This window comes from Lissotriton helveticus, chromosome 3_1 (assembly GCF_964261635.1).
Source record: "Lissotriton helveticus chromosome 3_1, aLisHel1.1, whole genome shotgun sequence".
Lineage (NCBI taxonomy): Eukaryota > Metazoa > Chordata > Amphibia > Caudata > Salamandridae > Lissotriton > Lissotriton helveticus.
In genome coordinates, this window is record NC_136061.1 from 801,213,726 (window position 1) to 801,239,139 (window position 25,414).

The following is a 25,414-nucleotide window of genomic DNA, read 5'->3' on the forward strand; positions in this document are numbered from 1 at the left end:
CATTGTCATAATGTCAGTGTAATTATGAGTGACTTTCAACGACTATGAGCAACACTTTCTCTAAGAGCAAAAATCAAGCAATGAAGACAAGGGAAATATATATATATATATATATATATATATATATATATATATATATATATATATATATATATATATATATATATATATACCAAATAAAGAGGGCTTTTCACTTACCTTCGTGAGGCTTTATTTCCAACGTGGGTTCTGCAAAGTTTTGGGTGTTAGCGGCCGTCCCGGTCGCGGTAACAAGCCTGTCGCTGCAGCGGATCCTTGGAGGCACCCTGGTGGTGCAGCCAGTCATGGAGCGAAGGATGAACTGGGGTTATGCAGAAGGACTCCAGCTTCAAGCCCAGGTTGACAGCATCAAAGCAAGGCAGGGGGTGCCATAGAGACTTTAATTGAATTGGGATGTTATTGTATGCTGGCGTGCAGGCTCGCCCACTGTGGAAAATTAGAAGAGGACTGCATCACCCTGAAGGCCTTTAGAGGCCACGCCTACCTGAGTGGAGGATGTTTGACCATGTGCTCTTCATTTAGCGCCTGTAGCCGACACTTGCCGAAAATGCCACTGAAGAAAGGATTACTACCTGAAACGCGTCTGGCGTGCAACTTTTAAACTTCAAGCCTCTGTGATCACTCCTGCTGGCAGGCTGTTGTACCAAATAAAGAGGGCTTTTCACTTACCTTCGTGAGGCTTTATTTCCAACGTGGGTTCTGCAAAGTTTTGGATATATATATGTATATATATATATATATCCAACACATGAGTTTTCCCCATTTTAAAGAGCCAACATCCAGGTAGGTTTTGTGAATTTCGTTTTTAATTGCATGAACACAACGTGGCAAGATAAGAACAAAGTCCATTCAAATTACCAGCCTGACGCGTTCCATGCTCTGCCGAGCATTTCCTCAGAGGCTTCTGCAAACTCTGTGACGAGCCTTTGGAGTATTTCAATCATTTACACCTGCTCCAGTGGGCGTTGGCGCCCCCAGAGCCTGCTGGTGCTTGTAGTGCAATAAATCCCGCTTGAAGTAAGCTGCTCCCAGAGTGAAATTGTTTGTGAAAAATAAATCCCTGTGGGTTTGGAAAATGTTCCTTTTACTCTCCACTGTAAATAGCCTCATGCAAAACGACCTTGCCTGCCATTTGGTGCTTTTAGCCAGGTGACTGCAGCATGGACCACTTTCATGTAGTGAGGGCTCTTCCCCGACCGGGGACGGCCGGTAAACAAATCCAACACATGAGTTTTCCCCATTTTGAAGAGCCAACATCCAGGTAGGTTTTGTGAATTTCGTTTTTAATTGCATGAACACAACGTGGCAAGATAAGAACAAAGTCCATTCAAATTACCAGCCTGACGCGTTTCATGCTCTGCCGAGCATTTCCTCAGAGGCTTCTGCAAACTCTGTGACGAGCCTTTGGAGTATTTCAATCCTTTGCACCTGCTCCAGTGGGCGTTGGCGCCCCCAGAGCCTGCTGGTGCTTGTAGTGCAATAAATCACGCTTGAAGTAAGCTGCTCCCAGAGTGAAATTGTTCGTGAAAAATAAATCCCTGTGGGTTTGGAAAATGTTCCTTTTACTCTCCGCTGTAAATAGCCTCATGCAAAACGACCTTGTCTGCCATTTGGTGCTTTTAGCCAGGTGACTGCAGCATGGACCACTTTCATGTAGTGAGGGCTCTTCCCCGACCGGGGACGGCCGGTAAACAAATCCAACACATGAGTTTTCCCCATTTTAAAGAGCCAACATCCAGGTAGGTTTTGTGAATTTCGTTTTTAATTGCATGAACACAACGTGGCAAGATAAGAACAAAGTCCATTTAAATTACCAGCCTGACGCGTTTCATGCTCTGCCGAGCATTTCCTCAGAGGCTTCTGCAAACTCTGTGACGAGCCTTTGGAGTATTTCAATCCTTTGCACCTGCTCCAGTGGGCGTTGGCGCCCCCAGAGCCTGCTGGTGCTTGTAGTGCAATAAATCACGCTTGAAGTAAGCTGCTCCCAGAGTGCAATTGTTTGTGAAAAATAAAGCCCTGTGGGTTTGGAAAATATTCCTTTTACTCTCCGCTGTAAATAGCCTCATGCAAAACGACCTTGCCTGCCATTTGGTGCTTTTAGCCAGGTGACTGCAGCATGGACCACTTTCATGTAGTGAGGGCTCTTCCCCGACCGGGGACGGCCGGTAAACAAATCCAACACATGAGTTTTCCCCATTTTAAAGAGCCATTTCCTCAGAGGTTTCTGCAAACTCTGTGACGAGCCTTTGGAGTATTTCAATCCTTTGCACCTGCTCCAGTGGGCGTTGGCGCCCCCAGAGCCTGCTGGTGCTTGTAGTGCATTTGTTTACCGGCCGCCAACGCCCACTGGAGCAGGTGCAAAGGATTGAAATACTCCAAAGGCTCGTCACAGAGTTTGCAGCAGCCTCTGAGGAAATGTTCGCAGAGCATGAAACGCGTCAGGCTGGTAATTTGAATGGACTTTGTTCTTATCTTGCCACGTTGTGTTCATGCAATTAAAAACGAAATTCACAAAACCTACCTGGATGTTGGCTCTTTAAAATGGGGAAAACTCATGTGTTGGATTTGTTTACCGGCCGTCCCCGGTCGGGGAAGGGCCCTCACTACATGAAAGTGGTCCATGCTGCAGTCACCTGGCTAAAAGCACCAAATGGCAGGCAAGGTCGTTTTGCATGAGGCTATTTACAGCGGAGAGTAAAAGGAACATTTTCCAAACCCACAGGGATTTATTTTTCACGAACAATTTCACTCTGGGTGCAGCTTACTTCAAGCGTGATTTATTTCACTACAAGCACCAGCAGGCTCTGGGGGCGCCAACGCCCACTGGAGCAGGTGCAAAGGATTGAAATACTCCAAAGGCTCGTCACAGAGTTTGCAGAAGCCTCTGAGAAAATGCTCGGCAGAGCATGAAACGCGTCAGGTTGGCAATTTGAATGGACTTTGTTCTTATCTTGCCACGTTGTGTTCATGCAATTAAAAACGAAATTCACAAAACCTACCTGGATGTTGGCTCTTTAAAATGGGGAAAACTCATGTGTTGGAATTGTTTACCGGCCGTCCCCGGTCGGAGAAGAGCCCTCACTACATGAAAGTGGTCCATGCTGCAGTCACCTGGCTAAAAGCACCAAATGGCAGGCAAGGTCGTTTTGCATGAGGCTATTTACAGCGGAGAGTAAAAGGAACATTTTCCAAACCCACAGGGATTTATTTTTCACAAACAATTTCACTCTGGGAGCAGCTTACTTCAAGCGTGATTTATTGCACTACAAGCACCAGCAGGCTCTGGGGGCGCCAACGCCCACTGGAGCAGGTGCAAAGGATTGAAATACTCCAAAGGCTCGTCACAGAGTTTGCAGAAGCCTCTGAGGAAATGCTCGGCAGAGCATGAAATGCGTCAGGCTGGTAATTTGAATGGACTTTGTTCTTATCTTGCCACGTTGTGTTCATGCAATTAAAAACGAAATTCACAAAACCTACCTGGATGTTGGCTCTTTAAAATGGGGAAAACTCATGTGTTGGATTTGTTTACCGGCCGTCCCCGGTCGGGGAAGAGCCCTCACTACATGAAAGTGGTCCATGCTGCAGTCACCTGGCTAAAAGCACCAAATGGCAGGCAAGGTCGTTTTGCATGAGGCTATTTACAGCGGAGAGTAAAAGGAGCATTTTCCAAACCCACAGGGATTTATTTTTCACGAACAATTTCACTCTGGGAGCAGCTTACTTCAAGCGTGATTTATTGCACTACAAGCACCAGCAGGCTCTGGGGGCGCCAACGCCCACTGGAGCAGGTGCAAAGGATTGAAATACTCCAAAGGCTCGTCACAGAGTTTGCAGAAGCCTCTGAGGAAATGCTCGGCAGAGCATGAAACGCGTCAGGCTGGTAATTTGAATGGACTTTGTTCTTATCTTGCCACGTTGTGTTCATGCAATTAAAAACGAAATTCACAAAACCTACCTGGATGTTGGCTCTTTAAAATGGGGAAAACTCATGTGTTGGATTTGTTTACCGACCGTCCCCGGTCGGGGAAGGGCCCTCACTACATGAAAGTGGTCCATGCTGCAGTCACCTGGCTAAAAGCACCAAATGGCAGGCAAGGTCGTTTTGCATGAGGCTATTTACAGCGGAGAGTAAAAGGAACATTTTCCAAACCCACAGGGATTTATTTTTCACGAACAATTTCACTCTGGGTGCAGCTTACTTCAAGCGTGATTTATTGCACTACAAGCACCAGCAGGCTCTGGGGGCATCAACGCCCACTGGAGCAGGTGCAAAGGATTGAAATACTCCAAAGGCTCGTCACAGAGTTTGCAGAAGCCTCTGAGAAAATGCTCGGCAGAGCATGAAACGTGTCAGGCTGGTAATTTGAATGGACTTTGTTCTTATCTTGCCACGTTGTGTTCATGCAATTAAAAACGAAATTCACAAAACCTACCTGGATGTTGGCTCTTTAAAATGGGGAAAACTCATGTGTTGGATATATATATATATATATATATATATATATATATATATATATATATATATACATATACATATATATCAGAAATGAAACTCTAAAAGATCTCAAAACTGCTGCAAAGCACCAGAAACGTTGCTGCGAAGTTTGCGGACTGCTTAATTGTGTAATTTTGGTTATTTTAGTGTGCGTATGGGCAGGTCCACTGCAATTTTGTGACAGCAGTGAATATCGCATAGTTGTAGATTTGCCGCATTTGCCACATAAGCCATTATCTGTCGATTTTAGCCCCCAAAAATCGTTTCTAGCTCAAACGGTTTAAAAGTTAGTAAAAACAGTGCGTGACGTGTTGCCATGCAGTGGAACGCCTTTTGCAAAGATTGACCTATCAATTTTATGTCATTTATTGCTATATTTAAGTGTTAAACTGATACACATGAGGCACAACTGATTCCCAGACACTGTTAACAAGCTTAAAAATTATAAAATAATGAAGTAGTACGATCACAAAATGTGCTGCATAATTTGCCTTTTCTTGCTGCATAATTTGCACAACTCTGCTGCATAATTTGACCCTCCCCTCCCGCATATTTCCAGTGGCACTTCATATGAGTGACGTTCTACCGTCAAATGAGCAGCATTCTGAGTGATATCTTCTCACAAGTAAACGTAAGCAGCAATTAACCATTACTACGATCTGTGAAAGGGCTACTGGTCTTCAGAGTTTCTGATCTCTCCTGTTCTCTCTTCACACTGCTTTCATCTGCAGTCTTTCACAGTTAGCCACTTGTTCCCTCTTCTTCTCTGCATCTTTTTGAAATCCTTAATCTGCATATCTTTGTTCATCTCTTTCCTAATCCTCATTTGTTTTTCACTATGTCCTGTATGCACTACTTGTATGCCCCCCGTCAACTCATACCTACCCTCTCTTTGTCGCATATGTGGGAAATGCACCAAATCTACAATAATGTGAAAATCAATGCGGCGCACAATAGCAGTGGCCCTGCTCATACTCACACTAAAGCTACCAAGTGACACAATTCAGCAGTCTTAAGACAAACACATAGGTGCACCACTCAACACAACAGAAATGGACACCCAACAAAGGAATGAGTCTGTGTCCAAAATATCCATTATTTTTCTTTTATTCAATTTTTGATAAAAACATTAAAGAAACAGCCGACGCGTTTCGTCCAAAGGATGGACTTCTTCAGGGCAAGTAAGTAGTGTTGGGACTCCCAAGTCCAAGGCATCATAGGAAAGATCGTCAAATACGTACGTATCAAGAGGCCATAATGTAAATGATATCACCAAAGTTTAAAAGATGAGGAAGCTTGCTCCCAAAATACTTGTAGGGCAAACAATAGATATGATGAACCAATTAGTACAAGGCCACTAGTCTCACCAAGAAAGGGCAAACTGAAACTATTGTCGTAGAATGTCACTCATTATTACACTGAAATTTTGAAAATGTCATAGATAAGCAATCTGACACCTTGGAGATATGTAACCAGAGATTGTCCGAGGATTTGAGGGGGGCTGGGGCCTGGGAGAGGTGGGGGTGCTGAAAGTCCAAGAACCTACGAGAACTTCTGTGTTTAGTAAAACATAATCCATCAGGTATCAATGTCGTGGGGTCTGTGGCGATGCGCGGCTGATATGAATATCTCAAGGGCACCCAGATATTTTTGTGTTTAGAAGCTGTTGGCAATAGTTCTGAATGCAGTCCCAGATGCTTACAACAATATAGAAGAGAGTCCAGCCGTTGCTTGAACTCTAGTCAACTCCTCCTGCCCCAAGAGCAAGCCAGTGCGACACACGTTATGTGTGGTGCGAAGATCTCCCTCCCAGCAGCGTGGTTTAAGGGCCTTTTTGTATTTCGCAATCTGTCGTGTGAAATAGCTTGACTAGTACCTCATGCCAACTTCAGAGGACTCCGCTGCATGTCCAGGCCATGTATGGGAAGTCAACCTTGGGCACCCCATACCTAGCTCTGCTTAGGAACCCACAGAGATCAAACATCCTTAGAGCTGTGTGGGGTGCAGTAAGCCCTCTACGAGAATTATAATGTATTATAATTTTTATTAGACTGCTCGAAGAGACTAGGCAAGTTTGGATGCAGCAACATCTACAGACATACATGTGGATCTTCTCTCCTGAATTCCCTTACCATTCAATCCTAGAGGGGCACTTTTGGTTTTGCATGTTTTTTTTGTAATGACATCAGTTGATTTCCACTTTGCTTTCCTTTCAGTTGCACCAAAAGTAACAGAAATCACTGGTAATGAAGATTTATTCCATGAGGAAACAACGACTTTGTCTTGTCAAATCACTGGTTTCCGGCCAAAGCCTATAACTGTCACTTTCTCATCTGAGCAACGAGGAAAGAAGAAGTCTACTCTAGTTTATTGTTGGCCATGTGAAAGAAATGCCACCAAGCCTGTTATAAGTAACCTGGAAACACTAATTTGCTGTTGCCCAAGTCAAAGAAATACTGATGCAAATGGTATTGATGCCTCCACGCCTTTTATGAATAACCGGGAAGTGCCTAAACATTTGGATTTGATTAATTGTCAAGCAATTATTGAGTCTCACAGTGATGGGACCTATAGCCTTTCATGCAAGATTTTAATTGTTCCTAATATAGACGAACATAATGGAGCAGAACTCTGCCTGACTATAAAGCACATTGGCCTGGCAGAACCTATTGAACAAAAGCGTCGATTAACAGTTTTTGGACGTAAGTATATTTCTAATGAGTTTTACATTTTTTAAGATACTGTTGTGTCTGGGATATTAGTTAAATCGATTTGACCTATTTTGTTAACTAGAATATTTTAATTTTTAAATTCAAATAATACCATACATATTCATGATCGAAGTTAACCAAGGAATGTAATTTTACTTTTCAAATTTGGTTTAAAAGATTGTCTGAACATTTTTGCTTTCATTTTCAGATTGCTTTGAATCATAATTTATTTTCCCCGTTCACTCCTCCTCTAAGCACCTCGCTTTTTAGAGGTTAGATTTCTGTTGACTGCTTCTTCCTTCCTCTATTCATAAATATTCATGAATATTCTCCATGTGCCCGACTTAATCCTGAAACTGTACCCCTGGCAATATCTCTCCAGCTTTGCAAAATGTCTGCATGCAGCTCTGGCTGAGCCTTGCCTGTTCAAGATGTGAAGACATGGGACATATAAGGCACTGACTAAAGCACTAGCATCAGTTCCTATTTTACCATGCCTCATTGTATTTGCTCCTTAGCTCCTCCCGTTGTATCACTGACAAAATGTCCCATCTTTAGAGCTTTTGAAAGAGGTATTTGCCATCGTTACCATCAATATTTTAAAGCCAGTGACAGATGCTGAAAGATGCCCTAATCAGAAGCATGTGACATTTGCATTTGGTGTATGAATTCAAACATGACATTCAGATATTCTTGATGTACCCAAATGCCATCAGAGAGTGAGAGGCCAAGTTATTTTTTTTCAAGGCCTACGTGGACACACCAAAGTGATGTCCTTAAGGTAAGCCTCTAGAAAAGGAACAATCTCCAAAGAGATCTTCCCACAAAACATAACATAGGAATCCAAAGTCTTCTTCCATGGGGAAATGACTCAATGCATTTCCCTGATGATTGTGTATTCAACTGGAGTGGATTCCAGCATTGGAGAAAATTAAACTGGAGTTCTGACTCCATTAGCCAATTCAGCCCTGTTCGAATTCTTTGAACTCGCAAAGCTACGCATATTTAGGATGGCCATGTAACCCCGGGAGCTACTTTTCCAAGGTGGGAATGTTCCAAAGGGGTAAAAATGATTCAAGCTGATCCAACCCTGATGCAGCCCACCTCCATGCCTCCACAACCTTTATCTTGGTGCTATTTCTGAGGAAGCCTACACTTTCTAAAAACCACCCATCCCAATGCATTAATCACTGCTTACGATGTTGCTTCCTCTGGAGCTGATTTCGGTGTCACTTCTACCTTGGAAGTGGATTGACATTATCTGAGTGGCAAAATAAAAGGTTTGCACTTGTTTTGCTGGAGATCCTCAGGCTGAGCACCTCTTTGGGATACTATAAAGTGTCTAGACGAAAAATTCTTTTTGGACCTGATTCCTATGCTCTGGCCATACCTGACATGAACACACAGAGCATGGTGACTCAAAGGCCATCATCCTTATTGAAAGAGGGGGAAAGGTTATCAGTCTCTATCTAGACTTTCAAAACCCAAGTTTCTTGTTCCTCTGACCTTCCTTTCGTGGTATGAAAATTGGCAGCAGCATTAACGATTTTGCCCACTACTCCGGCCAACCCATACACTTTGACAGGAATCTTGCAACTTTTCTCTGAAATCCTAGAACCTCTGGTACCTACTATTGAAGCTTGTTCTGGCTGCCTGATAGAAATTATACAAGCTCCAGCAGTTCGTAGGCAAATTTTATAGACACACTGCCTAGGGGAGCACCCTAAAAAATAAAATATCTCCTTATATAACTTACATTTTCGGCAGTCCAAAAACAATAGTGGAGGGCTGTCATATATTTCTAATCCTCTTCACTATTTCATTCAGTCCATTCCGAATAGTTGAGCCAATATCTGTTTTTCACAAAAGTTTTTCTTCTTCATATAGATAATTCTCAGCCGAGGCCAATGCTTTTTGTCCAATACAATGGACTTCATCAGGGCTGCGAGAATCATGCAAATACACCCAATAAATAATAACGTATTTAAAAAAAACTGCAATACCACCTAACACATTTTGCCTCAACTGCCACCACATATGGACTGACTAATTAACAAAACAAAATCTGAACTATCTCGGACATAATCCTAATATAAAGTCTGTAATAAAATATTTAATTAAAATTTCCTGTGACCACTTATATCAAACAATTTTACTGAAAGCAATTCCATCAATCCTTAATCTAAACCTCCACCCAATTATATCATACCATTAAAAAAATCTTTTAAATGTGTTTATTGAAGTTATGCATATCCCAGTGCAGTTATGACATAAATGAACTCATTTACAATATTACAAAGACATACCTGGAAAGAAAGCGTCAGTCGAGTAATTATGTAAAAGCATTGCAAGATTAAGTCATAATGTAATCAACGTCATTGGACACAAGGATGATTTTTCATGACTGGGAGGGAAGCGATTTAGATAGAAGGGAAACAAACATTTTACACACACACTATCCCTAGTTGTTAACTAGGGATGGGAACTAGAGGCACAGGGCCTAGGGACCAGCCAGCCTCCAATACGACATGTGAACACAAGTGGGGCTGTCCCTAGTTGAAATTCCTTCAGGGTTACTGGAGATGTGTGCACAATGGGGGCATTTCACAAAAAGTGAAATGTCATTGATCACAACCCCCGGCCTCTAGTGGTTGATCCTTTGTACAATTAGTGTATAAAGGCGGAGACCCCCTTTTCAACATCTGGTCCTGATGAATGCTATGTACCCCCCAGGGACTATAAAAGCAGAAACATGTTGACCATATTTAGCACGGTGATGGGATAATTAGCCCCCAAATTACCGCTCACTTCTTTTAACACCATGCAGTTGTACCTTTAATTAAAATAGCTTTTAACAACTGTAATGGTTTTAAACCACTTTTCACAAACTCACGGGGCCACCACTTAGTTTAGTAGTGCATCCCTGTCGTCAGGTGTATGCCCGCCCTCTATAAAACTAAGTTTTTAGAGGACAAGGACGACCTATGATGAAGCATGACACCAGGTGGTGTGTGAGGCCAGTCCTCCACTTTTTGTGAAGTGCCCCTATTGTGCACGCATCCCCAGTAACCCTGTAGGAATCTCAACTAGGGACAGCCCCACTTGTGTTCACAAATAAAAATGTTAACCAAACAGCAATTGCCCTGGTGCTAAAGATGTGTACGAGTGTCAGGGGTCAAGTGTAAAGTGTTATGTCACAAGGGAGATGAGAATAATGCTAGAATTCGATAGTTGGAGAGTGTTTTTCACCAACGCCCTCCCCAGCAGACAGTGTGGGGGGGGGAACCAGTGTTGTGAGTGACATCAGTACATGATCACCGCGTCAATAATAAATGTGACCCCGTATATTTTATCAATGGAGCTATATGGTCCTCGCGGGTCCCAGGGATGCCAGCCTCACACATCCCTCTTGCGATTATTGCAAATGTTTTCTCAGTGTGGGTGCATGGCAGCTGTGTACTGCGCTAATGTATAATTCTAGGTGGACGCTTGTCAGTCTTGGCTCCTACTTTGAGTAAAAAAGTTTCCCATTCCCCACCTATGCTACAGTCCACTCTCCTGCGGAGCAATTTGAGAATGTATGCTTCAGCTCTTGTCCACGTCAACAGTGCGCCAAGCCATCGTTTGAGCTCGGGAGGGGCAGGGGCCTTGCATGCCATGGCTATGTGACATTTAAACAACACAAATGTTAGATCATAGAAGCAATGAAAGTGTTTATTCCCCCTGATCTGTGGGCGTAATCCCAACAGGCAAGAGTTAGGAGTATGTTATGTTATGTTAACAAAAGCTTGTAAAGCGCACTGTCACCATACGTTTCCTGACGCTGGATATGTATGAAGATGAGGCGGTGGGACATGTTAGCAGGCTTGTGTGAATAGCCAAGTTTTTAAGGCCTTTCTGAAGCTCAGTAGGTTGTCGCAGGTCTTGATGGAGAAGGGGAGAGCGTTCCAGAACCTGGGTGCCAGGTGTGAGAACCTACGGCCTCCCAACTTTTTCAACTTGATGGTAGGAGTGGAGAGTAAATGGAGGTGGGCTGAGCGAAGATTACGGACAGGGACGTGCTTACGATCAGACTGTTCAGAAATTTAGGGCTGTTGCAGTGAAGTGCTTTGAAGATTAAGAAACCTGTCTTGAAGGCAGCTCTTTGTGCTATGGGCAACCAGTGAAGTTTTTGCAGCAAAGGCCTAGCCGATTGCCATCTTGGTGTTTTATGGATTAGCCTTGCCGCCTGATTCTGGGTAATTTAAAGGCGGTTGAGCAAGGTCTTGGGTAATCCGGTGTAGAGGGAGTTGGGGTAAGGGAATATGAAGACAGTTCGGATACCATGGTTGTCACTTCCTGCCATACCAGATGCAGCACCTCCCAGGACCACACCATATGAAAGAATTCAGCATTTAAGATCTTTTAAGCTGATTACATCTGACTCTCTGGCAGAAATACTGAACCACCATCCTATCCCGTGGAAATAATCCTTAGAAGATGTGGAACATGCTCTGGAAGGCTGGCTTCAGAAATAGACATTGTATTTAGCCCCGTCCAAGAAGCGTATTGCCGCACAGGGAAGAGCCTCGGCTCCTTGGTTCACTGAGGCCTTAAGAAAAAGTAAAAGTGCGTGTAAATGCCTTGAGCGTTTATGGAGAAAAAATGTTGATCCATTAAGTAAAAACATCTACAAACAGGCTCTTAAGGCACACTATGCAAAAGTTCGGGATGGAAAAAAAAGCTTTCTGGTCACTAAAATTGAACAAGCCAGGAATAGCAGTAGAGAATTATTTAAAATTTTCAAAGACTTTGCATCCCCCAACGTCATACAGAGTCCTTTCACTTCCACCCTTGAATGGACTGCGAAAATAGTGGCATCTGTCGCAGAGGTACTGAATCTAGCCGTAAATCAGGTCCTGAATCTGTCCTTGTTAGAAGGAAAGGTTCTGGCGAGGTAGAAACATGGTAAAATCCTCCCTCTTTTAAAGAAACCCACAGCTGACCCATCAGTGGTAAGTAACTATGAGCCAATAACACTGCTTCCTTTTTTCGCCAAGGTGCTGGAGAAGTATGTGAATGTGGTCATTACAGATTTCATTGAGGCTACAAACGCTCTGCATCCCAGTCAACCTGGGTTTAGAGCAAACTATTGTACAGAAACTTCCTTACTGGAAGTCACTGAAACTATCAAAGCTACCATAGATAGAGGAGGTAAGAATGACTTTTACAGAGACTCTGTGAATGCGCTGTCGGGGGCATGGTTCTCAGGTGTTTTTCTTCCTTTCTGGAAGGCCGTCAACTATCTGTCTGGTCCCCCACCTTCTCCGCGGATATTCCTCCGCTGAATGTTGGAGTGCCACAAGGCTCAGTCTTGAGTCCAACTTTATTTAAAATGTATATGGCCCCACTGGCACCCCTAGCTGAACAACATGGGGCAAAAGTTATAACTTATGCTGACGACACCCAACTGTTGTTCACATGTGAGAAGGGCAAAGTGTTTAGTGATAACACAATTAACTCATGCCTGACTAAAGTGTTTGCTTGGTTCCGACAAAACAAATTGTCATGCAACTCCGCCAAAACGGAAATAATCTTCTTCGGGCATACTCCGGGGGACGAATGGCGTAATTGGTGGCCCCAAGATCAGTCTCCTCCGTCTAGTCCAGTCACCACCGTGAAAAATCTTGGAGTCTTGCTTGACTCGGATCTTTCTATGAAGTCGCAGGTCCAATCAGTGGCAGTCATGTGTTTTAGGATCTTAAAAATGGTGAGAAATTTCCTACCACTGCTCCCCATATCCCACAAGAAAACAGTGGTCCAAGCCTTGATCACGTCAAGGCTGGATTATGCATATTTGGGCATCCCAAATTATCTGTTGGGCCACCTACAGGTAGTTCAAAATGCGGCCGCTAGAGCTATTTCCCTGGTTGGGCCTAGGACTAATATGACCGCCCATTTAAAATCTCTGCACTGGCTCTCAGTGTAAAATAGGGTTAATTTTAAGTACCTTGTGTTGGCCTTTAAGGTGCACCATAACAGCGGGGCTCAGTACATCAGAAATAAAATTATACCCTATATTCCATCCAGGACTTTAAGGTCATTGACCCAACATTCGATGTCGGTGCCCAAGTTCAGTCGGGCTAGGAAGGGGGGACGCTCATTCCAGGTGGTAGCTGGAAAACTATGGAATGGTTTGCCTCTTTTTCTCAGACAAGAACAAGAGCTTCTTAGTTTCAGGTGCCAACTTAAGACCTGGTTGTTCCATCAAAAATGAGGACTTTGTAGGATGAGGTTGTACACTGTTTTCTGTCAAGGGCGACCTGTTAGCACCGGGACACTCCACGGAGTAGCCGTGCGCTTTATAAATACCCCATAACATAACATAACATTCAGTTGTTCGCAACGGGAGCATTCGAGCGCGTGCGATGGGAACATGCATTGTATGCGGTGAGGTGACAGGTAGGTCTGGTGCACATAATTCAATTGAGTGAAATGGAATTTAGGATTTCGGGAGGCTCCCTTCAATGACTGAAGGACCAGAGTCCAAGCCACATCCATCAGGGGATGCTGGAGCACAGCTTCATATTTTGCATGTGCTCCAGCTGCACGAGGCGGCAAGGGAAAATTCAGAGAGGTATAACAGGACGTGATGGTATGCTGTGTGCCCACTGTGGGGTATTGTGTGCAGTATCTCTGAAATATTTGGTTCTGCATCCTCAGCATTCTATGTTTCTCGCAATACATGCTGTATAGCGTGATAGGTAAAGAATTGACCAGCCCCAGGCCATAAGTGTCCTTCATGGCCTGCAAGGACAAAATATTCCCCTCTTTGTAAAATCCCCCTTTGTTTTCGATTTCCGCTGCCTTGTAGGGAGCAGTGTCAATGTGCTGGAGCATGGCCTTCATGCGCTGCAACTCCCAAATGGTGATTACGGGAGAATAGGAAAGATGGGGGCCTCTTAAATGCACAAACGAGCGCCAACGTGCATGGGCCACTGTCATCTGGTGTATCTCTCCCTGTGGGTGGATGGCAAAGTCAGGTAGTCCGGTATAGGTACCGACCCCACGCAGCATATTCCTAATGAGCGGTGATTCAGGACTATCAGGTGCATGCAACAATGCCAGCGGCCCTTGTAGTTGCGCTGCAGTGTAATATAGTATATGAGTGGTAGGGCGGCAAAGAAGTTAGCAGTCAGGGTAGTACTAACATTTTAGAAATGGCCTATCATCCCAGTGGATATAAGGGCGACGAGCGGCAAAAGGGCAGGGACTGACCGGTTGAGCTAACGGCATTGTCAAGGTTGCCGCCTTGTCGATCAATCTCGGTGTGATATGTCCACACACTTAGGTACTTGAAGATGTCGTTACACCACTGTAGGGGACTCCTCATGAGCTCAACCCGTTGTATAGGCTGTCTGAGCACTAGGGGATATAGACAGGATTTGGGCCAGTTCACATATAGGCAGGAGGCCTCCCGAATTTGTCGAGTAGGCTCACTAAATCAGATAGTGCACAGCACACATCACAAAGGTATATGAGTGCGTCATCTGCATACAGATCACATACCATTCACATCAAGTTTCATTCACAATGGTCAACCCATTATTTAATTTATTTCAGTATAAGGATAGACAACTGTACTCATAATCGCAATGACTACAGTAAATTATTGTATCAACACATATGCCTCTTGGTAAAAAAAAAAATCTTAACATCTTACTATATCTACCCCTCAGTTCATGGTAATTCACATAGTATCCAAGGACTTTACTAATGATTTTCTTTTAAACTGAACATTTATACCTTATATAATGCTTCTCCTGATAAATAACAACTTCATATTCATTTTGCAGCAGTAAGTTTGTATATGATCACCCTCTTGATATAAAAGGTATAGAATCACTGCCACGTCCTACTTACAATTTAGTAGTCATGATGCCTTCCTTCTTTCCACCTCAGGGAGCATAATGCACGTTCTTTTGGGCAACACCATCACCATCCATTATTTCAACAAACAGGGTTTAATATCTGTCGCTGCTCTGTATTAGGAGAAAATATAACTTAGGAAGTGGTCTCAGAGAAAGGATATCTCACAGTGATAGTGCCCAGAAGGTGGAATGCTATCGGTTAGGGTTGAAACTCTGAACGTTTTATCTCTCTAGAGGATTGAAAGATAGATCGTCATTTTAAAGTGACCAATGACCTTCTCCAGATTAGGATGTCCCTGTTTGAGGCCTCTGATGAAGAGATGCAAGCAGGAAATGTTCACATGGTCTTCTTAATGCATTTCCAGTGATGTCACTTCTTCAGCTATACATTTGGACGAAGCTATACTAGTGCCCCAAGAAATTAGAAAACAACTTTACCTAACTAATCTACTGATCTACCTAACGAATCTACTTCCAGAAAAGATTATGAATGCTATTCTGTACACAAAGATTAATTCTCACTTGTCTTCCAGTAATCAAAGTTGTCATCATATTAAAGATAATCATGGATATGAAGACATACACTTATGTGGAACTAAAGAGCCCTAAGGGAAAGAAAAATACCAAAAAACACATGTTGGCTGCGGCTGTAAGACCAATTGTGAATGAATGACTACAAAACAGTTCTGAAAAGGAATATCCAGTACAAATGGTGCCATCTGTGTCCAATGATTTCTGATCTATTAATGAACTAATGGACTGTGCAATTTCAGAGACAACCTACCAAGCGTATTATGCTTTTATAAAAAAACAAAATTTGAGATGTTGAAGTATTGTTAATACTGAAGACTGTCCAAATTCTATTGGAAATCAGCACTCTGGGTACACTGTGGGTGCACAGTGTGAACATCATGTTTTCTCTCAATAAATCAGCAGTGTCAGAATATTAGAAAGGTTCAATCAGGCCCTAATGTACCTTTTCCACTCTCTTCTTTATATTCTCTTTCTACAGTCTCTAACTTGTCAGTTTGGCAGACAGGTTACTCCATCACAAACATGATGGATATCTTCTCTGCCTTGTTACAAGTACATTATATCCCATGGTACTTGTAACAAGGCATCGCAGGTTTTGGACCTGGCCCTTTCAGCAGGGCTATTCCCAAACATGTTTCCTTTCTCTGCCAACGTTGTGACCTTCTTTTTGTTGGCTTTAGGACTCTGGCACTTTACCACTGCTAATCAGTGATAATGTGCATGTGCACCCACCCTAAACATGGTATGATTGGTTTACACCTTTTTGGCATATTTGATTTACGTGTAAATCCCTTGTGAAGTGGATTACCATACGCCCAGGGCCTGTAAATTAAATGGTACTAGTGCGCCTGCAGAACTGTTTGTGCCACCCACAGAAGTAACCTTTCAAACCTGACCCCGGCCTGCCACTGCAGAGCCTATGTGCGCAGTTCACTGCCACTTTGACTTAGCATTTAAAACTACAGCCAAGCCTTAAACTCCCTTTTTATTACATATAGGTCACCCCTAAGGTAGGCCCTATGCCCTATGGGCAGGGTGCTGTGAAAGTAAAAGGTAGGACATGTAGGGCATGTACCTTTATGTTTTGCATCTCCTGGTAGTGACAAAGAGCCTATTTCATTTTTCACTGCTGTGAGGCCTACTCCTCTCATAGGCTAGCATTGGGAATTCAAACTCCATAAGTGCCTATTGGAGGTGAATCCTCAAGTATATCCTCCCAGATAAAAGATCAACACAAAAAATACCTGAAGATAATATGGTCAACACTGTTTTCAGTTCAGACTTCCTGGAAGAGAAGGCCATCAAAAGATAATTGAGAGGTCGTCTCACCCTTAACATATCAAGGCATGCTCCATCATTTGATGACCTCTCAGACTGGTGTAGGACCAATGCCACTCCAGCAGACTCAACAGAGGGAAAAGTGCCCTGGGAGGTCTTATAAATTTGTTTTCAGGATAGTTACTTGGGTTCTGTTTCAGGCAAAAACAATTAAAACATATTTAAGGGCATACTCAAAGGTTTCCTTTATTAGTGAGTACCTCTGGTATCATTAAAAACATAAAAAATGGTGAGAACATGGCAGCAGCAAGCTGAGCAGCCACTCGCTCCCCGGAGGCAACCGAGTCCGCTCCTAATGAGCTGAACCTTGGGCCCGCCCTACCTGTGTCAGAGCCGTTCGGAGTGGTTTTGCCTGCTTGACTGTGCTGCATTTTCTTTTCTTTTCTCGGGGCATGTGTTTGGGAGCCTCGGCGTCCGCGGTTTCTCCCCACTCATCTTGGTGGGTGGCGGCTGCCATGGAGCTGAGGAGGGGCCGCAGAGCAGTGGCTCGTGGGCTCCTCAGTGTCAGCACAGGCACTGGCAGCACCAGTTGAGTTTTCCTCACCCTGGGGCAGGCTGATACTGGTGGGGAGCTTTGTGAGGAGCCGAATCCAGGCAGTGACTTTCCTTCGCGGTCTCCCTCACATCTACAGCAGCAGGTACAGGGGGTCCAGGCGAAGTGGGGGAGTTTATTGCCACAGGCGACATCTAGCACAGTGCTTCCAGTCAAAGGGTCAAATCAGGGCAAGAGGCGCATAGGGGCACTCAGAGGACAGTGAAATCAAAATTGAATGGTAAAAGTACTAAACAGCACCGAGGAAAAATCTGGCGGTGTGGGGAGAAACAAGGAAAAGGTAGTGCCACCAGTGTAAACACACAAGTTAGCTGCTCTTTCTTCCAGCAGTGTGAGGTCAAAGGTAGGAGCATCAAGGCAGAGAGAGCTAAAAGTAATCCTCTGGATCTCAAAGTTAAGATTACCCCCTCATTGAGGTCATATTTCAAGGTACAGCCACCTGTACTAGACATTGTGAAGCATGGTGAGGCCCTAAGAAGGGGGTCAGTAGGTCTGCCCGTATCAAGTTCCATCATTGAGGGGATGGAGGCCGCTGGAGGCCTCTGGAGGTTCCCAGCCTATAGTATCAAATCCAACTTTAACTTCTGAAAGTATCTTAAAAGAAGCCTCGAATAAAGGACAGGATATGGAAGGGCAGAAGAGCTTGGCACCTCTCGGGTTGGAAGTCAGTTGTGAGGCTGAGGTGGATAAAGGCTCCAAGGACCATGAAATAAGGGTGCCTTCAGTAGCTTCTCTGGAGACTCTCTTTTTCTCCCTCTCGGAAGATATCAAAAGGGGTTTCTCAGTATCTGAAGCCAACCAATGAGAGATTAGGAACTTTTGCGAGACATTGGAGAAGAACATCGACCTCCTAAATACTAGAACAGATAGCTTGGAGTGCACGTTTGGAGAATTGAAGGATGACCTTGGAACAGCTAAAGCTGAAATACTGATTTTCAAGAAGGTGGAGTTGGCTCTTCGATATAGGCTTGAGATTTTGGAGAACAACTCCAGAAGAAGCAATTTGCGTATTATGAATGTCCCGGATCGAAGGGAGGCGAACGATCTCAAATCTTATATGATTTCACTTTTAAAAGAATGTTTGCAGATCGAGGAGTCAGAGGAAGATTTGAGGAAGGACATCCAGAGACCCCTTTAGAAAGAACCCCAACAGAACAAAGCCCAGGAAAATCCTTTTCAACTTCCATACCTACTCCTTGAAAGAAAAGATCCTTAATATGGCCATAAAGGGGAAATCATTGAAGGCCAGAGACTTTTTATTTGAAATTCGCTCAGATCTGGCCCGAGTCACCCTTGGCAGGCAGTGGGAGTTGGGCAGGAAGCTGGAAGATTTCAAAAAGCTTGGTGTGGTGGCTCAACTTAAATTCCCAGCTGCTTTGAAAGTTATGCATAATAATAAAAAGCATAATGTAAGATTGGTACAAGAAGCAGATGACTTACTAGAAAGTCTGGGGAGGGGCAAAGTATAGCAAGCAGGCCAGTCCCTGTGGGTGTGGCACCCATCCATTGTATCCACTTATAAAGAACTAAATGGTAGACTTCTCTAGTAGGACTTCTAAAGACATGCTACTATTTTCTTTTTTCTTTTTTGGATTTTAAATAGCGTTAGAGAGGTCATTACTAAGTCATCACATAGGGGCCTATGTTGGGACACTTAATTAATGGAAGTTAAGGCTCGGGCTCTAGCTTTTCCTCTACTTCATTTTTGGTTTCTCTTCTTGATTACAAGGGACACAGCGGATGGCCACGGGGGGCAGTAACTGGACTCTATATGTCCATGGAAACGGGGGGGGGGTTATCCTGGGAGGGGTCCGTTGGGAGGGGGGTGGGTGCCCGGGTTGGGTAGCATAGGGGTAAAAAAAAATTTTAAATCCTCATTCACCTTAATGTTTGTTTGGATTGCCCTAGTGGTGTTGCGATTGGTCTGATGTTGGCTCTTTTTGCGACCTGGTGAACTCATGACTCTCGCGTATACCTCTAAACCCTCATGAAACCGATTCAGCTTTTGTCCTGGAATGTTAATGGCCTCCGTGTGAAAACCAGAAGGGTAAAAATTCTGCAATATATAAAAGATTCCCCCGCGCAGGTCATTATCCTTCAGGAAATTCATTTTTTGAAAGAAGAGATATCTGAGGTATTTAAAAATCAAAAATGGGTAGATTATTTAATCTGCTCCAGTCAGAGTGCCAATATAAGGGGCGTTGCTATAAAGAAGCAAGCAAAAAACCCACATTTTAAATGTTCTGGTTTACCCATGTAGCAGAAGGGTCATTGCGAAGGTTATTATCTCATGGTGGGCTATTACGGCCAAAACCAAAACGACCCATTTTCTCTTAAAACTATTTTTTCAAATCCCCTGAATTACCCAGACCCGGTGATCATGGCTGGGAATTTTAACATAGTCCTTAACCCAAAATTAGACAAGTCGACTGAAAGTAGAGCTAAGGTGCCCTCTAGATCCCGGAAGTACCTCCAATCTATGATGGCATAGACTGGACTCTGTGACGTGTTGAGAGCGAGATTGGGTTCTCAGCTATGAGTTTCATACTACAATAGTAAATACAGCCACAAGTCAAGAATCAACTACATCTTGGTTAGTCACAGCTTGAGAGGTAAGATTAAGGACATTGGTTATTTAACTCCCCATCCGTCCGATCATTTAGGGGTCTGGTTGGATCTTGTCCTGGCAGATAGTTAGCATCCTAGTGTCTGGACGTTCGATCGAACTCTACTTCTCGATGGCAAGGAGATGAAATATTTAGCTCAGGAGACTTAGGGCTTTTTGGGTCTCAACTTTGTTGGTTTGGATTCCCTAAAGGGGCATGATCAAGAGTAGGGTTTGTTTCAGGAACAGACAATACAGAGAAGAGGTGGCTCACAAGGAGGAAGAGTTGAAGGTACTAAAGAGCCTGACTGAGGAACGGCAGGAACATTTGATTAAATAAAAAAGTTTAAAGGATCAGATAGACACCATTCTTCAGTCTAGGGTTGCAAGTAGAAGGGAGTCCAGTAAGCTTGTCCATTTCGAGTTTAGAGAAGGTTCAGACAAACTCCTGGCATGGAAGACTAAGTCTGACAGGTTGCACAATCTGATCAAACAAATCGACAACATGAGTAGGGCTACTGCTCTCTCCACAGACGAGGAGATAGGGGGTGCTTTTTTAGATTTCTTTCAGGATCTGTACCAAGAAGATAGTGAGGTGGACAAAACCGTGGCCATGGAGTGGCTGCACGGGAGCACGCTTACCCCCCTTGAAGTTGACTCACCAAGAAGAACTAGAGCGGGACATTTCTCAGGTAGAGGTGAGAAAGGCTATTCTGGCCTGTAAAAGCAGGAAAGCTGCTGGCCCAGATGGCCTGCCAATAGAACTTTATAGATATTTGGGAGAGGTGGTAATTCCCATCTTGGCAGAGCTTTTAAAAAAGATCTTATTTGAAGGTGTGAAGCTTCCAGGCTCGTGGGGAGAGGCTACCATCATCTTGATCCTGAAACCCGGGAACACCCAGCATGCTGTGGGTCTTATAGGCCCCTCTCGCTGCTGAATGCAGATTATAAAATCTTTGCCAGGATTCTGGCAGGCAGGTGGGGCTCGGTCTCGGGCGATATGCTTCACACAGATTAAAAGGGTTTTGTTAAAGGCAGGAACATATCTGACCTTACTTATGATCTTATTGGTGCAATAGACTTGGCCACAACTTACTCGCTTCGCCTCACTGCTATAACATTAGAATCCACTAAGGCCTTCGACAGGCTACCTATCTGCAGTCATGGAGAAATTTAATCTGGGGGACAGGTTTTGCTATGTTTTTCAGCTGATTTACCAAGATCCGTCAGCTAGACTTCTTGTTAATGGTAACTTGACAAGACCTTTTAAGATCACCAGGGGTACTAGGCAAGGCTGCCCTTTATCTCCCCTCCTCTTTCACCTATTTATTGACCCTTTTGATCAGCGGTTAAAAGAGGATGCTAGCCTTTTACCATTTAAGCATGGGGTTTGGGAGAGAAAGGTGGCCCTGTACGCCGACAATATTTTGGTTTTCTCTGCAGACCTTTCTAGGACCTTCCCCGCTGTTATAAGGCTGGGAAGGGATTTTGGGCAGGTATCTGGTTATGAGGTGAATGCGGAGAGAACTGAGGTCATGACCTGGAATTTGGCAGAATGTTAGCACTAGCCCAAGCGCGATATGAGTTATTTGAGGGTCAGAATAGTTCAAAATATCATTCCTGGCTTCATATCCCTTTAACCATTCTTAGGAGGATCAACTTGTTTAAGATTCTTGGGAGGATCAACTTGGTAAAGATGGTGGTGCTCCCAAAAATCACCATCCTCTTTAATGCCATTGCATTACACTTCGTCAAATCGGCTATAGTTAAGTCCCAACAGGCTATCAACTAATTTGTCTGGGCATATAGAGGTACCTGGATCTCCTGGAAGAAGCTGAGATGCAGGAGGAAAAAGGGAGGACTCGCGTTGCCGGACTTGCAATATTACGCTTGGGCCTTTCAACTGTTGCACTCTAGGATGCTCTTAAAAACTGCAGATAATACCGGGGTGGGGCTATGTTTTCTGCAATGACAAAGGATGCAGTTCTATCTCAGGAGGGTATTCTGCTCAAATTTGGAGAACCAAAATTCTTCAAAAAGATCAAGCTAAAAGTCCTGCAGGGTACGGCTAGAACATGGGCTAGTATTAAAAGGCTGACGGGTCTGAATTACTTTTCAAGTCGGGTCCCCTGTGGGACTCTCCAGGTGCATCAGATTGCCTAAAGGACAGGCTAGCTCTTCCGCTTAGAGTTGCTGGGTTGAAGGTGTGGGGAGACCTGGCTCATGAGGGCATGCTTCTATCTTGGCCATCGCTACATACCAGGGTTGAAGAGGGTTTGTCAAAATTCAAATACATTCAGTTACAAAGTTGGACCCAAAACTTGAAAAAACCCATACATATAAGTAACACTCTCGAGGAGTAGCTAGTTACAAGAGCGGCTGGTAGGAAGGAGGTCTCCTTCCTGTACTGGGCTATTGAGGAGGCAGTGGATGGGGATTTTAAACTGGCCGAAGATTTGTGGGGGGTTACTATACCAGATGAACAGTGGGAACATCTTTGGCAAACATCTTTTAACATCTTGTTTGCCACTGTTAAACCAGCTTGGTTTCGAAGGAACCATTTGTTCACCCTTCATAGGGCCTATTTATCTACGTGAAGGTTGACCAAAATGTCAAAGGGTCCTCCAGTTAGTTGTAAAAAATTTAATTTGGAGAGGGCCTCAGATGTACATATGTTTGTGGAGTGCCCGGCCATAGCAGAGTTTTGGGAAAGGAAACACCATTGCGGATATTCTAGGCCTTCCCAAAAAATGTATATTACTTTGATAATCTTTGGATTATTCTTTGAAATTACGGGCCATGCTAGATCTTTCCTTTTCTTTGTTATACTGCTGGCCAGGAGGTGGATATGCAAAAGATAGGTAGAAGCTGTACCCCCTCTGTATTCTGAGTGGTTGTCCTCATTGGTTGCATCATCGAGGATGGATCTGTGTAGAACGCAAAGCAAGAAAAAGAAAGCACTATAGGATTTCTTATCAAATTGGTCCAATGCTTAAGCTTGGGAGACTAGATAGCCCTTCCCCCCTCTTTATCTTTCTATTTTTGTATAAATGTTGATGTATAAGAAACGTTAGTCCTATGAATACGCCTCCTTGAAACTCTCCTGACTGTTTTAGGCATTCCCTTTTTTAGGTCTCGCCTATGCAGCGCGCATGCGCTGCTTGGAGAGAGACCTAATGCCATTGGCACAGCTTTGGGGGCAAAGACGTGCACTCGTTTCATTGCTTGCAATGGCAACGTGTGCACATCTGGTGATTTCCTTGCGGGAGCGCGCAGCACCATATGGTGGCACCATATGGGCACACGCTCCTGCAAGGGAATTGCGCAGTCCCCCTCCCCTACTGCCGCGTGAGGCGCGCCATTGTTTAGCTTGTTGTAGTATTCATGGTGGCCGCCGGGTGGTGCAAAAGAAGGAAAGCTTTGTAGGTTGGAAATGCAGCTTTCATTGTGTGCTCGTTCCTCTGCTCTGCTGGCGAGTAAACTCGGTGCGGTGACAAGCAGGACCTTTTGGTACCTCTCGCTCGTTGGGTTCGGCTGGGGTTGTGGGTTTTTAGTTTGTGTCTTTTCAGTTTGCTTGCACAATGGGCTGAGAGGTTTTGTTGTGGGCAGCTCTTTCTTATGCAGAAAAATCCTGTTTTGGCCTGCTGCAGTGTACTCGATGGCCGCCGGTCGTGGAAGGGAAGTCGGCAATCTCATTTAGGAATGCGGACTTGGTGTGTGCCCGTTTCTCGTCACTGCTCTTATTACACTTTGCCAGCAAGAATCTCGAATTCGAGCACAAACAGGTCCTGAGTGCTCTGGCGATCTCCGTCACAGCGCATTACACCTGGTGTGTCTACTAGTACACGGGGCTCTGGTGATATCTGCCACGGACTGCCCAGGAGTGCACAGTACTCTGGCGATCTCCGCCACAGAGTGCCCAAGAGTACATGGTGCTCTGGCGATCTCCGACACGAGCTGCCCAGTAGTACACGTGGCTCTGGCGATCTCTGTCACGGACTGCCCAAGAGTACACGGGGCTCTGGCGATCTATGCCACTGTGTATTAGAGCTGGTGTGTCTAGTAGTACATGGGGCTCTGGCGATCTCTGCCACGGACTGCCCAAGAGCACACTGTGCTCTGGCGATCTCTGTCATGGACTGCCCAGGAGTACACGGGGCTCTGGCGATCTATGCCACTGTGTACTAGAGCTGGTGTGTCTAGTAGTACATGAGGCTCTGGCGATGTCTGCCACGGACTGCCCAAGAGTACACGGTGCTCTGACGATCTCTGTCATGGACTGCCTAGGAGTACACGGGGCTCTGGGGATCTATGCCACTGTGAATTAGAGCTGGTGTGTCTAGGAGTACACGGGGCACTGGCGATCTCTGCCACGGACGGCCCAAGAGTACACGGTGCTATGGCGATCTTTGTCACGGACTGCCCAGGAGTACAGGGGGCTCTGGCTATCTATGCCACTGTGTATTAGAGCTGGTGTGTCTAGTAGTACATGGGGCTCTGGCGATCTCAGCCATGGACTGCCCAGGTGTACACGGTGCTCTGGCAATTACTGTCACGGACTGCCCAGGAGTACACAGGGCTCTGGCGATCTATGCCATTGTGTATTAGAGCTGGTGTGTCTAGTAGTACACGGTGCTCTAGCGATCTCTGCCATGCGCATCAGACCTGGTGTGTCTACTAGTACACAGGACTCTGGTGATATCTGCCACGGACTGCCCAGGAGTGCATGGTACTCTGGCGATCTCCGCCACAGAGTGCCCAAGAGTACATGGTGCTCTGGCGATCTCCGACACGGGCTGCCCAGGAGTACACATGGCTCTGGCGATCTCTGTCACAGATTGCCCAAGAGAACACGGGGCTCTGGCGATCTATGCCACTGTGTATTAGAGCTGGTGTGTCTAGTAGTACATGGGGCTCTGGCAATCTCTGCCACGGACTGCCCAAGAGTACACGGTGCTCTGGCGATCTCTGTCACGGACTGCCCAGGAGTACACGGGGCTCTTGCGATCTATGCCACTGTGTATTAGAGCTGGTGTGTCTAGTAGTACATGGGGCTCTGGCGATCTCTGCCATGGACTGCCCAAGAGTACACGGTGCTCTGGCGATCTCTGTCACGGACTGCCCAGGAGTACACAGGGCTCTGGCGATCTATGCCACTGTCTATTAGAGCTGGTGTGTCTAGTAGTACATGGTGCTCTGGCGATCTCTGCCACGGTGCATTAGAGCTGG

The 25,414-nt window shown here is 44.8% G+C and overlaps 1 protein-coding gene across 2 annotated transcripts in view; it reads left to right on the forward strand.

Moving 5' to 3' along the window:
• The window catches only part of LOC144822968 (uncharacterized), a 567,214-nt gene that overhangs the window by 220,001 nt on the left and 321,799 nt on the right, over window positions 1-25,414 (forward strand). For both annotated transcript variants that reach the window (XM_078681053.1, XM_078681055.1), the window contains exon 5: window positions 6,751-7,236. In XM_078681053.1, the coding sequence (XP_078537179.1) occupies window positions 6,751-7,236 (486 nt within the window). The remainder of the gene's footprint in view (window positions 1-6,750; window positions 7,237-25,414) is intronic.